The 13,151-nt window shown below is 36.2% G+C and overlaps 1 protein-coding gene across 11 annotated transcripts; it reads right to left on the minus strand.

Annotated features, from left to right (window-relative positions):
- Nucleotides 1-559: 559 nt before the first annotated feature.
- Nucleotides 560-13,043, minus strand: LOC135624724 (DNA gyrase subunit B, chloroplastic/mitochondrial-like). Of its 11 annotated transcripts, XM_065128629.1 has the most exons (25): nt 12,753-13,043; nt 12,546-12,666; nt 11,871-11,951; nt 11,658-11,771; nt 11,136-11,192; nt 10,769-10,870; nt 9,995-10,142; nt 9,805-9,881; nt 8,731-8,835; nt 7,587-7,657; nt 7,175-7,316; nt 5,993-6,091; nt 5,736-5,864; nt 5,373-5,487; nt 4,352-4,419; nt 3,302-3,415; nt 3,111-3,227; nt 2,950-3,003; nt 2,758-2,863; nt 1,925-2,055; nt 1,675-1,787; nt 1,566-1,602; nt 1,373-1,468; nt 1,211-1,249; nt 560-700 (listed from the first exon to the last, which is right to left on the minus strand). In XM_065128629.1, exons 1-21 carry the CDS (start codon nt 12,911-12,913, stop codon nt 1,719-1,721), a joined length of 2,181 nt encoding a protein of 726 aa, XP_064984701.1. In that variant the 5' UTR covers nt 12,914-13,043; the 3' UTR covers nt 560-700; nt 1,211-1,249; nt 1,373-1,468; nt 1,566-1,602; nt 1,675-1,718. The 11 variants fall into 11 exon arrangements, with proteins under 11 accessions (XP_064984701.1, XP_064984706.1, XP_064984704.1 ...); XM_065128634.1 differs by lacking the exon at nt 1,373-1,468 and having other exon boundaries at nt 1,702-1,787; XM_065128632.1 differs by lacking the exon at nt 1,373-1,468 and having other exon boundaries at nt 1,689-1,787.
- Nucleotides 13,044-13,151: the final 108 nt, after the last annotated feature.

Below are 13,151 nucleotides of genomic sequence, written 5' to 3' on the forward strand. Positions count from 1 at the left end.
CACCACCTTGGGATTGCAACGTGATCACCTCGGGCTACATATATTAATTTCCCTTTTGCTTCTACCTTGAAAATATCAGCTGGTCTAGTAAATTCATCCGACCATGGTCATCTGCATTTTGAGAAGAGTAATAAATGCAGGCTTGAGCTTTGGCACACTTCTCGGTGTACCTAAATATGCAAATTTAATATGCAAGATGAAGAAAGTTAGCTCACTGCAATACACTTCTCGGTGTAAGAACAATATTCATCTGCAGAGACTGCAAGTGGCGAAGAATTAATGCTACTCATTTGCAGAATACATTCACACATCTAGATCAGTTAATGTGATGAAAAAGGTATTCATCCATGCATTACTTATCTGCGACATATGTGATCAAGATTTGAGTAGCATCTTTAATTTAAAGGAAGATAGAAATGGATTCTTGATCCAATAAACCATACCGACACCCTTCTCCTTTTTGACAAAGGCATGTAGGCAGATCAGAGAAGTCAACAATTAAGAAACCTTTTCGCATAAACCTATTGATGGTTGCAATATCTTATGTGGATTTTGTGGCCCCCGATTAGAGTTGTTAACATCAGAAAAGTGAAGGGTGGATCTGATGAGATTTCTGCAACAGATAATATGCTCATTCTGTTCTCCCAAGTAGCAAATGCGGATCAGTGGCGCCATAGCATTGAGGAATACTGATGACAATCTGCACATGAGGAACAGGTTATCATGCGGGTAAATAATCAAACAGTTGGCAGGTGATCCACTAAGTGCATTCTTCAGAGGCAAACAACAGTTGATGATAAGCATGGGAATATCATTTAGTTACCCATTTAAACAAACAAACAAAAAATTCAACTTGAAATAGAAACATAGTAGATAGACGTAGTATGGCCATGAGCCTGTCAGATGATCACCTCGTGATATAGCTAAAACATTATATCTGATCTACGCAGCAGAACCTGAAGAGTATGCTTTCCTGCTGGTGTGGAAGATCTCTTGAAGTAAATATACTAAGACCAACTGAACTAATAACTGCCTATGTAGAAAGAAACAAAAAGGAAGATCTTGAAATAAGGGAAAAGTACAACATTGTTCAAAAACTATCCATGATAATACATAAGACAAATAGAGGAGGGTAAATGGCAAAAGGCTTCTTCAAAGTCTTGGCAGCAAAAGGTAAAAGTAATATTATCGGACTCTGTCAGACACGTACTTGTCCAATCTGCACTTGAAGCCCAAACCAGTCTTAATTCTGCCGAATACAAAAAAAATAAAGATTATTATATGCTATCCAGATGAACCAAAGACAAGCAAGACAAATCTATGATGAATATGTTATTTCTTGCAGTTCTCATAATGCAAAACTAATACTGACCAAGATAACATCATTATGATAAGGTAAAAAAAGAGGAAGCAAGGAAGACGAGATGCTTTCATTAGTTCTCAAACCAAACAAAGGCCGAGAATATACCTACATGGAAACAAAGATAATGGGAAAAGATAATAAAGGCTGCGTAACAAAAGGATTCACTAAAAGAAATATATGTAAGCTACAGACAAGTACAAACCTATTAAGTAGCCAACAATCTCCATTTGCTCCTTTCCCTACAAAAACACCAATTAAGCCAACCAAAGGAATGGAACACGAATGGACCAAAATAGTTGGGCAAGGCATACGGCCAGTTAGTTACAGAGTTGTCAGACATGTTACTGAGTCATCCTCAGATATCGAGGTGTTCCAGGTTGATCATATTTGCAGAGTTCTGTATCAATTCCTTCCTAACATCAACCTAAAAGAAAATGATAACAAATTAGGGACCTCAAGGAGCAATATATTCAATTGTAAATGAAATAAAATGGTTAACAATTAGTTTACCAAATTAAACACAGACAGAACAAGACTTTAACATAGCATCTGTTTACTTACACGAGTGCCCATAAGTGAAGAGAACACAACACTAGCTTCCGCAGCATCTTCCACTACTAGCTGCTTCAGTAGCCTTCTCTCTGGGTCAAGTGTAGTTTCCCAGAGTTGTAATGGCATCATCTCCCCTAATCCTATTATTTCCAAAATAATGAATGTGTCATTAGTCTTTTAAAAGAGGACATAGGACAGATATTCCTTGTAGTTATAGAATGTGACATAACTTGGTAAATGAAATTGTAACTTTGTTTAAGTAGATGTAGCATGCCATGAAGGAGACTAAGAGAAAAATAAGGCACCATTTTTGCATTTTAAGTGAGACATAACACTGAACAAGAAAGCAAAGAAAAAAAAACTCAAATGAGGGACAATTAGAAAAATAACTTGGTCAAGTATTTAATTTATGTACATCTTCAGCAATATTCACTAATTTGGTTGCGTGAAGAATGCAGTTCTGGTTGCACCATGGTATCGTTGTTTATGCAAACTACCTTTCTAAAAACACACACAAGGAAAAAAGATAAAAATGCAGTAACATGGCATTCCAAAGAACAATCTGTTCTGTTCTATAAAGAAGTTCAAAAAGGATATTTTGGAAAAGATAAAGATACCAGTATTTGTTACAAAATCATATTTCCAACAGAAACTTTTGATAAATGACATGGTCAGCATACATGTTAGCTTCCATTTAAAAATTCAAAGAAGATTGGCAGCAGACATACAAGTAGCGACAGCAGCATACATGAGAAACATCAAATGATTTGCAGGTTCAGAATGCCTCTAAACACTTTCCTTCTTATGATTGTTCTGTTTTTGCTTTTTATTTCTCTGTTTACCTTTGAATCTTTGGATATTGTATGAAGAATTCGTAGGGAAGGTTTTTGTGAGGCGCTTGAGCTCTGTGTCATCATAACAGTAGTGTATATGTTTTCCACGCTCAACCTGATACTTGATGATTAGATAAGAAATTGAAGGAAAAAAAGATTTATAGCAAATTTCTTGTACACACAAGAAAGTGGAGTGTGCACCTTATAAAGCGGAGGAACACCAACATAGATGCAACCTTCATCGAAGAGTGCTTTCTGCAGCAACAGTGTTCATCATACAGTTATAACTCTACCTATATGGAATTTGGAATTTAACAATAACATGGCTGTTAAATCCCTAACAGTAGCATTCTACAGCGCACCTGGTATCTAAAGAAAAATGTTAGCAGAAGGGTTCTTATATGAGCACCATCCACATCAGCATCAGTGAGAATGATGATCTTATGATATCGAAGGGCATCTTTCCTAAAATCCTCCCCCTGGATAATGAAACATTCTGATCAGCAAGAATGTTTGAATGCTGACAAATCCACGGGAAGTGTGCAGATGCAACCTTTACACCAAGACCAAGGCCAAGAATGAGATTTTGAATTTCTTCATTCTTGTACATAGCTGCTTCATCCCTTCTTTCAATGTTCAGTATTTTACCCCTCAAAGGCAAAACAGCCTGCAAGAATTGTTGAGATAGTTCAAATTTTAGGAGTGTTTAGTGCAAATAATTTACAACTGAAAGTGATGAACGGAACTATGACCCGATAAACAAAGAGAACAATCAGGTAAAAGAAAACTCTCATATAGAATAAAGTAGGCAACTCAAAATTGCAAAATTACAGTAAACATAAAGTGGACGATAAGAAGGTTATCCTTTCACCAATTAGTGGCACATCTTAAATTCATAATGCATACATAACATAATGAGTTCTTCCAATTCAGAAACCCGATTGAAGTGTTCAATGTCCCCACTTTATACAATTAGTTGTTACATAATGGCATTAAGGTAGAAACTTGTGTTTGATAAGCAGAAGGCTAGGTACAATATATGAATCCACACTGCTACATGATAAAAAGATACCGACTCCATGAAAAATGACTCTGAGCTGCTACATGATAGAAAGATATTTAATACAACAAGAAATAGACATGTCTGAATTAAATAAACATTGACAGTGATCATCAAAAGGAATGACAGACAGGTAAATATTCAACATTAGATGCTCAACATCCCTATCTGAAATAATGTACTTTAATGGACCCAAATGATTCGTCAAGCAATCCATATTTCATGACATACGTGGAATTCTGCTCATGACAGTAGTCTGTCATCACTTATCAACATTTGAAATATGATTGCAAGAAAAACATCACTTGATGGGACTTAATCTAATACAGATCAATGCACTGGACCAAAACATAAGACTTACGGAGAGGGTATATATACATGCATCTTTCAGAAGGGAAACAAGAACAACACATAACATTTTAAATTGTTTTAGTAAATTTAGGACAAAGGGTCATAAAATAATTCAAACAACATGCATAGAATCATATCCTCTCTCTGTCCTTACTAATAAAAGCTCAGTCATAAAAGAAATTGAACTTTCACCTGGAATCTCCTATCACGACCTTGCTTGGCACTGCCACCTGCTGAATCACCTTCCACTATAAAGATCTCTGAAAATATTGATCAATACAGTAAATAAGAAAAAGAAATTGTAGATCAATGAATGAAATTTGCTGCAGCAACAGTAGAAAATGCAATACCAAGAAATACAACCAAGACACTGAATACTGGAAACAGTAGAATAAAGGAGAAGTGCCAGAAAATTCTCACATTAAAGCCACTCTTGATGTTTTCATTTGTTTTAAATCCATAATTCATAACATTATGTTCTACATTACAAGTGGAAGACTTAAGGATACATCTTAAGAAAACGCACTTAAACAACAATGCCAAGATACTACAGCATAAGAAAAGAAGACAACAGTACTGGCATGGAAGTCTTACAGAGTTTTCTAACAAGTGTCTCCATGGTTAATACATCCCCTTTACTACTTAATGAATCCTTCTGATAGCAACTATGACAAATGAACAGGTAAGCATCACAGACTGGTTAAATTGTTTTGGCTGTCAACTAACAACCTCCCAATATTTCTTTTAAGAAACAAGTCAAGAGTGCACTGTGAAACAAGAGCCCAATGTTTTCATGGATATGTCAAGAGCAAATATAATGATCTGTCCTACTTTATAGGCTGAAGAATAATGAAATATCAGTAAACTATACACGAATTGTTGAAATATATGTTCAAGACATGGTTAAGTCCAAAACTAATCTTTCAATTTCACTTAGATGTTGGATATCTCAAAAATAGAATTGTGGCACAACACTAGAGGCAGGTTGCAGAAGAAGGCACCAAGCAACTGAACAAGCACCAACAGTGGATTAGCAACATCAACGTACTAAAATTTGAACTTTTGAAAATTACATTATATTGTTAAAAAACCACCTTTAATACCAATATTTGGCATGATAAGCACACTTTAACAGAAAATAAGAAATTTAAAAATCCATAATTGAATCTAGTAAACTTCAATCACAAATTGAACATGACACATGGACAGTTACCACATTCTTCAGGATTTGTAGATGAACAATCAGCTAATTTTCCAGGAAGGGAAGAAGATTTCAGCACACTTTTTGATCTCACCAATTCTCTAGCGCGCTTTGCTGCCATGGCAGCCTACATAAAAAGTGTAACTCTACAATTATATGTAAAACAACAAAAATTGTATAACAAATATAACAAGTGATCATTTTGAGTAATCTCTACTGAAGTAGCAACAATATAAAATGCATGTTTTATTTAAAAAGCAAGTTATCTCGAGAAATGATGCTGCTGTTAAAATGTCAGCATTAATAAATAGTGAAAATGTTCTCGATGAAACTAACAAAGCAACAATATTACATGCAACAGTAAAAAAAATATACCTTCAGAGCATTGAGAGCTTTAGAAAGAATTGACTCAAACACGTCCGGATGTAACTCCAGGTACTCGGTAAGATGCTCTTGAACACATTGTTCAACAACTTTTCGTACTTCAGGGTTTCCTAACCTTGTCTATCTCATAAGAACATAAGATACAATATTAACAAGCAACGTGCCATCTAGCATTAGTCAGATATATGAAACGAAAGAAACTACAGAAGACACTTCAAATACTTTTCCAAGCACAAAGTCAAGAGTACCTTTGTTTGTCCTTCAAATTCTGGATTTGGAACCTTTACAGAAATAATGCATGTTAATCCTTCCCTTACATGCTCTCCACTTAAGCTAATATCCTTATCCTGTCACAGGATCTTTTGTATAAATTGTAAAGCACAAAAATATACAAAAAAAGTCCAAATTGCTGACATATAAATATAAAAAGTACATCTACTGGTTGACATTTAAATATAAAAAGTACTTTAACATACACCACAAATTGCACCACCACAAAAAAAAAAGGCATCAAAATTTTCTATTGGGTAAAAATCACACTGATTGTGACCAGACAAAAATTCACATGTTTGGAATTTACCCTAGTTCAATGAAGCCAAAAATAGTTTCTGACAAAAACTCTGCAAGACACATACAGAATGTTACAGATACATATTTATGTAACCATAACCAATTCCACCATGATTCTATTGAAAAATATCATATGTTACTCAACTTTCTTTTACCATTATATGGAACCTAATACCAGGCTAAAAGAAATTATCAGAAGACTTTCTCACTTAGGATTGAAATATCATACCGTACCGGAGTTTCGAGATACGCTCGATATGGTATACTGAGCGGTATGTTTCGGTATATACCACTCGATATATATATATATATATATATATAGGTAAAAAAATCTTTTATTTATATATATATTTATATATAAAAGTAAAAAAAATCTGCAACGTCGCCTCTCTTCTCCCCACACGGGCCAATGTCGCAAAAAAAAATGAGACGACGTCGCCTATATATATATATATATATATATACCACCCGGTAGCGAGCGGTCCATGTACAGGTCTGCTGGCAGACTGGTACGGACGGTATTATTCGAAATTGAAGACCTTGCTTATGAACATGTTGGATGAACGGTGAACTTGTAGAATAAATAAAATATGATTCATGATATGAAAGGTCAACTGATCAAATAAAGCTTGTCTGCAGGTGATAGGAAACAGAACTTATCCAAAATTGAATTCCTGCCTTTATAAAGAATTGTTATTACAAAGAGCTACAGAAACAACCACAGTCTAACTTCTGCTGAACTGTTCTAGATAATATCTGTTTTTCATATTGAATTGACCCTCTCCACCCATTATACCTGAAGGCATCCCTTTATATATTCTATCAATAGAAACATGAATCAATTATTGAAAATTAAATACCTTCATAGCTTTGGACTTTTTCCCCAGGTTGTTGATAGTTCTCGTTAATGAAGCTTTCATCCCATCTATATGGGTGCCACCATCAATTGTGCGGATGCTGTTAGCATATCCAAGCATTGTCTCCGAATATGAATCAGAACACCTGTTTGAGGAGACAGTAAGAACCTAATCCTGGTGCTTCCAATTCATGATTGAGAACATTAATGGATGAAGCTTAGAACATATTCTTCTGATAAAACAAAGTGCATCAATTACCAGCAACACAAATACAGCAAGAGAAAAAGATAAGCAATGGAATTAAAAAGAATTGAACAGATTATTGGCATGTTAAGGGCATCCTGAAAGAAATTGACAAAGGAGATTAAAGACTTTAATCTTGATATAGCAGTATGCAAGAAAGAAAGTACTTTACCATTGAAGGGCTACATCAACTGTGACTCCATCTGTTTCTTTTCTGAAAGCAACAGTGTCATGAATTGGTTTCTGCGGAAAATGATGAAATTTCAGCATATATATTAAAGGGATTGCTGTGGAAACAGATTTTCAATGACCAGGTAACTAAAAGTTACAGAAATGACATGAATCAACAAGTTCATTTCATCCCCCCTCCCCCATCCCCCTCTCACTCAACTCAACTATACAAATGAAAACAAGACAATCAATGTTAAAATTAAGAACAAGAAGAAGTCAGAAAAGGAATATTAGCATATGATAGAAAATAGGGAATTATGTGGCCCCATCGATTCTACAGTGTGCTTGACATCCCCTGCAGGGCTGAGCCAACAACAGAGGGAAAGAGAAATGAGCCAATCATACATGCAAGTGGAAAATATATCCTTGTTAAGCTCATAACCGCAATAACAGTCATAACTCATAAGCAACTACATAAGTTTGGTGAGTTAATTTATCCTCTGTTGAGATGCAGCAAGGTCTACATACTACATTAAGGTGTGGACCATTTGTCTTGGCCCACTGTATCTACAATATCTTTCCCGATCCTTCTACCTCTAACAGCAACATAATATATATTTCTCACCCAGCACCATGAACAGTTTTACTACTTGTAACTGGTTCTCTCCAAGTGATCACAAAATTGATAATTCATTGTTTGGTCTTCCCTACTGAAACCAGAAATTCATCTAAACTTCCTCAAATAACTTCCTAAATTTTTTTGGGCTTGTAGTCCTAATTATCTAGACCCCTGAAAAAGGATGCTCTTTATGTGATGGACCAGGAAAGACACTTCAACAGAATAATAAGCCACTTCTAGGATTATATCAAAACAACATCTAATAAAATTGAAGTCTTATTAAATGGATATTTATTTGTATATGCAAAATGTTAGAAACGAACTAGGAAAATTAACATACCTATCTTTTAGTATTACAATGGAAAGCTAGAGTTCTTGACATACATTCACACAAAAAAGGCACATTCAGATAACCTACTCTAAAGGAAAGATAGAATATGAGGGAGAACACTGTCAATACATTGAATGAATGCCCTGGGAAAATAAGTATTCATAAATTGTACTTCATAAGGTAAAAAGTACAAACCTTATCAGTATTTAACCATTTAACATACTCAATCAAGCCACCCGCGTAGCAATACTCATTGTATTGTTCTTTTGAGTCACCCTCCTTTTTCAAAGCAATAGTAAGCTGCAATTAATACAGTACAAGAAAATGATTAATATGTTCATGCAGGTATTTGAACTTTATATCACACGTGGAAATGATTACTCTTATCATTTAATAAAAACATCAATAATTAGCAGAATCAAGTAAACAGGATATAATGATGATCAGAGGCACAACATTGTACTCACCTGGCACCATCAAGGTGCCCAATATGGTGCACATATGAATGGACCCTACTTGAGATCACAATGTAGAGCCCACATAACCACTGCAAAACTTAGCATACCCGCACAACTAAAGTGCCAAATTGCCAATGCATGTGGTTTTTGGTATTTACAAACAAAAATACAGTAGAAATAATGCAAATATGGGCCACATTCACATCAATCAACACAATAGAGATGCCAGTGCACCAAGAAAACCTGTATACATTTTGGCATAGAGAGGCATTTGTGATGACTTTTCAGCAGTCCCAAAAAGTACTATGCACAATGTAACAAAGCTTTGACAGGCTAAATGGTACACAGATGAAATGCAATAGGCACAGTGAAGACTAGGCCCATGTTTTACTTTATATCGTACCACGTATAAGATAATAAAACTAGGTTTCACCAAGCTCGAAAATAGTAATCACTCATTTCCCATGGCAAATCCAACATGGTTGCTCTTATGTAAAACAAATATATCTAAAGAATTGCATTACCAATTGACACTGTATTAGTGGACAAGAAGTAGCAGGTCCTGCTGGTGTAAGAAAACAACTCCCATCTCTCATTTCCTCACACATGAACATGCACAAACAAATACAGGAGTGACCAGCCCAAGCTAAGACATTGGTGCTTGAAGCAACTAAGTTTGGGTGCTGAAAATTTATTGATGTTCGAGTTAGTCAACTTCTGTTTACAATGAAGACTAGCTTAAATGTCAAGGACAATAAAGAAATTCATATATGACAAAATGTGTTGCTGAAAAATGTTGGAGAATTTATACCTCAGGATTCAAGAAAGCAAGCTCCCGAACTCGTCCAGCAATTGTGTTAAAGTCATAAATGATGGAAGTAGTGAACACTACATTCAAAATGAAAAAAAAAAATACATAAGATAAACGACATATACAACAGTAAAGTCATCAATTGTGAGTTGCCACTTTGGAATGAGAAGAAAACAAAGAAGAAGCATACCATCTCTATCGGGCCAAAACCTTATGCATGTTCCCTTCTGAGTAACTTCAACTGGCAATGGTTGGCATGTCAGAGTTGTCACTGGCTTTCCACGTGAATAATTTTGCTGGTATTCCTTTCCATCACGCCATACTGTTATTTCTAGTGCCTACACAAGACAACACAAACTTGACTAAACTGTACTCAAAATTGAAAAGCCCCATTTATCATATTGTGAAATATAGCACATAGAGGTGTTGTAAAATATCTAATTGGCTGAGTCGTTTAAGAAAGCACATCACAACTTAAAGGCTATTTGAAAGTTGAAACTATTAATAGAGAGGATCGCAAATCAAAGCTACTTGAACAGAGAAGATAAATCATGAGTGGCATTAACGGAGTTTGTAACAAAATCCAATAATAATGCCAGCTATGTAGCTCCTCATAGATGCAAAACTCAACATATCAAAAGCAAGATAGTGTGTGATGAACATGTTTAAGACTAAGAAGCATGACCACATCACATGGATATCACCCTATTAGTCAATTGAACTATGTAAGTGTTTCTTGGGTTGTAGAAATAGACAGTCAAAATTACAGAATTGAAGACAAACCATCACCAAGAAACCTTTGTACTGATATATTTTGCGAAAATTTTCATGTCCTTTAAATAAACAAACATTGCAGTATTTGCACCACTACAAAAGAATAAAGCAAACATATTGTGAATCCTAATAACCATAGGGAGAAATTACAGCAAATAGTATAAAGTTAACAGGATGGGAGTATGGGTACCTCAGATAAGGCATTGACAACAGATAAACCAACACCATGTAGCCCCCCAGAGACACTGTATCCACTGCTTGAACCACCAAATTTGCCTCCTGCATGCAATACCTACAAGTATTTGTAATTAAGACATTAAAATTCTAGAAAATTGACAAAATAATGAACTCGGTATTTTTTGTGAAGAAACAAAAACCAAGGTATTAACATGCACCCTATGTACATGATAGTACCCATGCTAATCAACTTAAGGCATTATTTTAAATGTTCAAAATAGTCCACTAACAATGAAGATATAATTATAGTCTCATTGTAAGTTACATATGAGTTTTCCTTTGTCCCTTGGAAGAAAGAGAGAAAATGTGAGCAAGAATACCGTCAAAACAGTCTCCAAAGAGGATTTTTTTGTGACAGGATGTATGTCCGTAGGAATCTGCACAGAACAAAAACATGCTTATCAAGGAACATTGACTGAGAAAATGATGGTGACATTAATAATAAGTTGGCTATTAGCAAAAGAGGATAATAACTAAGTATATATTTCATTTCATACTGCCCCTCGAATGTGGTCAGAAACGTACATGTCCGATTAAGTAATCAGCGAGTGTTTCTGGTAAATTTGTAAAATGGGACGTGTTACTAACACTTGTTTTCTACAGAATCATCATTTCTATTAGACACCATCATCAGTTTATGAAGGATTTGATTTCATTGTTCTCCTCTTCTTTTGCATCTGATCTTGAATGAAGTTCACTCATTCAGACAAGTGATAAACCTTTGATGGGACACTTCATTCAGAAAAAGATTGCATTTTTTGCCAATATTAATAACTAAAGGAAAAAAAAAAAAAAAACCTTACATTGCCTTCATAAAATAATATTATGAAAGAAATTCATACCCCTCTTCCATTATCAGTGATGCTCACAGAATTATCTTCGTGCAAAATTACGTCTATCTTTGTTGCATATCCTGCTTGCGCTTCATCAATGGAGTTGTCCAATATTTCATACACCTAGGTAGAAGGACAGGAAAGGTAAAGTGAAATAAAATGGGAACAAAACAAAGACCAAACATATCATCAGAAAATGCAAATAAATCAGAATTGAGCTACCAGATGATGTAAACCACGGGGTCCTGTGCTCCCGATGTACATTCCAGGTCTCTTCCTGACAGGATCAAGGCCTTCCAAAACCTGGCATACAACACACAACACAAAATTGTTGCGTCTCCCATCACTAGATGAAATGACTAAACAAGCATTATGTGAATGGCAACCAGGTTACATTCATATCAGGTTAGCCACATATATCACAGAACAAAAAGCACATAGTATGGTAGTGCAGCAGTCGGAAAACAGCCACCTAATTACCTAATTATTCGTGTTGGAAAATAATCACCGGAACTTTAATTGTATTTACTTGTGCTTCATTTTTCTTCTAACATTCAACGTCAAAAAGTCATTACAAGTGCATCAACAAGGCATTTTCCTCATCAAACGCTAGGTCAAATGAAACAATGTCCACCACTTCCTTTAGGCATAAAAGTGCGAACGATTATCATTTTCAATCTGCTCAAAGTTCGCATGTCTTCAAATAATCTTATCACCATATCCAACACGGACCAATGTTTTGCGTTAGGAAGCCCGTTCTCGAAGCAAGAAAGAGCCATTTACAACCCTCGAACAAGTGGAAACTCCTAAAACCCACTCGCATAACGAAAACAACAGCTGAGCCAAAAAAAGAAAAGAAAGCACAAAAATGGTGGCGTTTAACGGAGCAGGAATCACCTGAATCTGCTCGGAACCGTAGGTTTGGTTAGCTTTCTCCTGAAGCTTCTCGGAAGCCACGCTCGACGACTTGAAAGCCCTCACCCCCAACTCGATCCTCGGAGCTTGGACAGCCAAAGTCCTACCGAGAAAGCAAAAAAGAACCGAACCTTGATCAAAACACCCCGAGAACGAAAAAGAAACGGAAGGAGAAGGAAAAGGGACGACCTCGGAGTAAAAAGCAGGCGAGGGCGGGGGCGGAAAGGGGGGAAGGGCGAGAAGGAGAGAGGGGGAGGAGGGCGAGTGCGGGCGGCGGAGAAAGAGGAGAAGAGGCGGTGGACGAAGAGGCCGCGGAGATGGAGAGGCAAAACCGGCCGCAGAAGCGCCATCGGTGGTCGTATCCTTCAGCTGGTCGACGCAATGTTTCCCCCCCACCCTACGCCTTTCGCGTTTGCGCTCTCTTTTTATCCGCGCTCGTTTGCTTTTGCTTCCTCCTCGGCGGTAGTGATGAAGCAGCAGAATAAAACCCTAAATTACGGCTACGGCTTGTTTTTAGAGGCTCAGACTCCAAATCGAATATTGCGGGCCCAAACCCGAACCAAAACCATCACACAATGGAAACGCATT

Source organism: Musa acuminata, chromosome BXJ2-10 (genome assembly GCF_036884655.1).
Source record: "Musa acuminata AAA Group cultivar baxijiao chromosome BXJ2-10, Cavendish_Baxijiao_AAA, whole genome shotgun sequence".
In the NCBI taxonomy this organism is placed as follows: domain Eukaryota; kingdom Viridiplantae; phylum Streptophyta; class Magnoliopsida; order Zingiberales; family Musaceae; genus Musa; species Musa acuminata.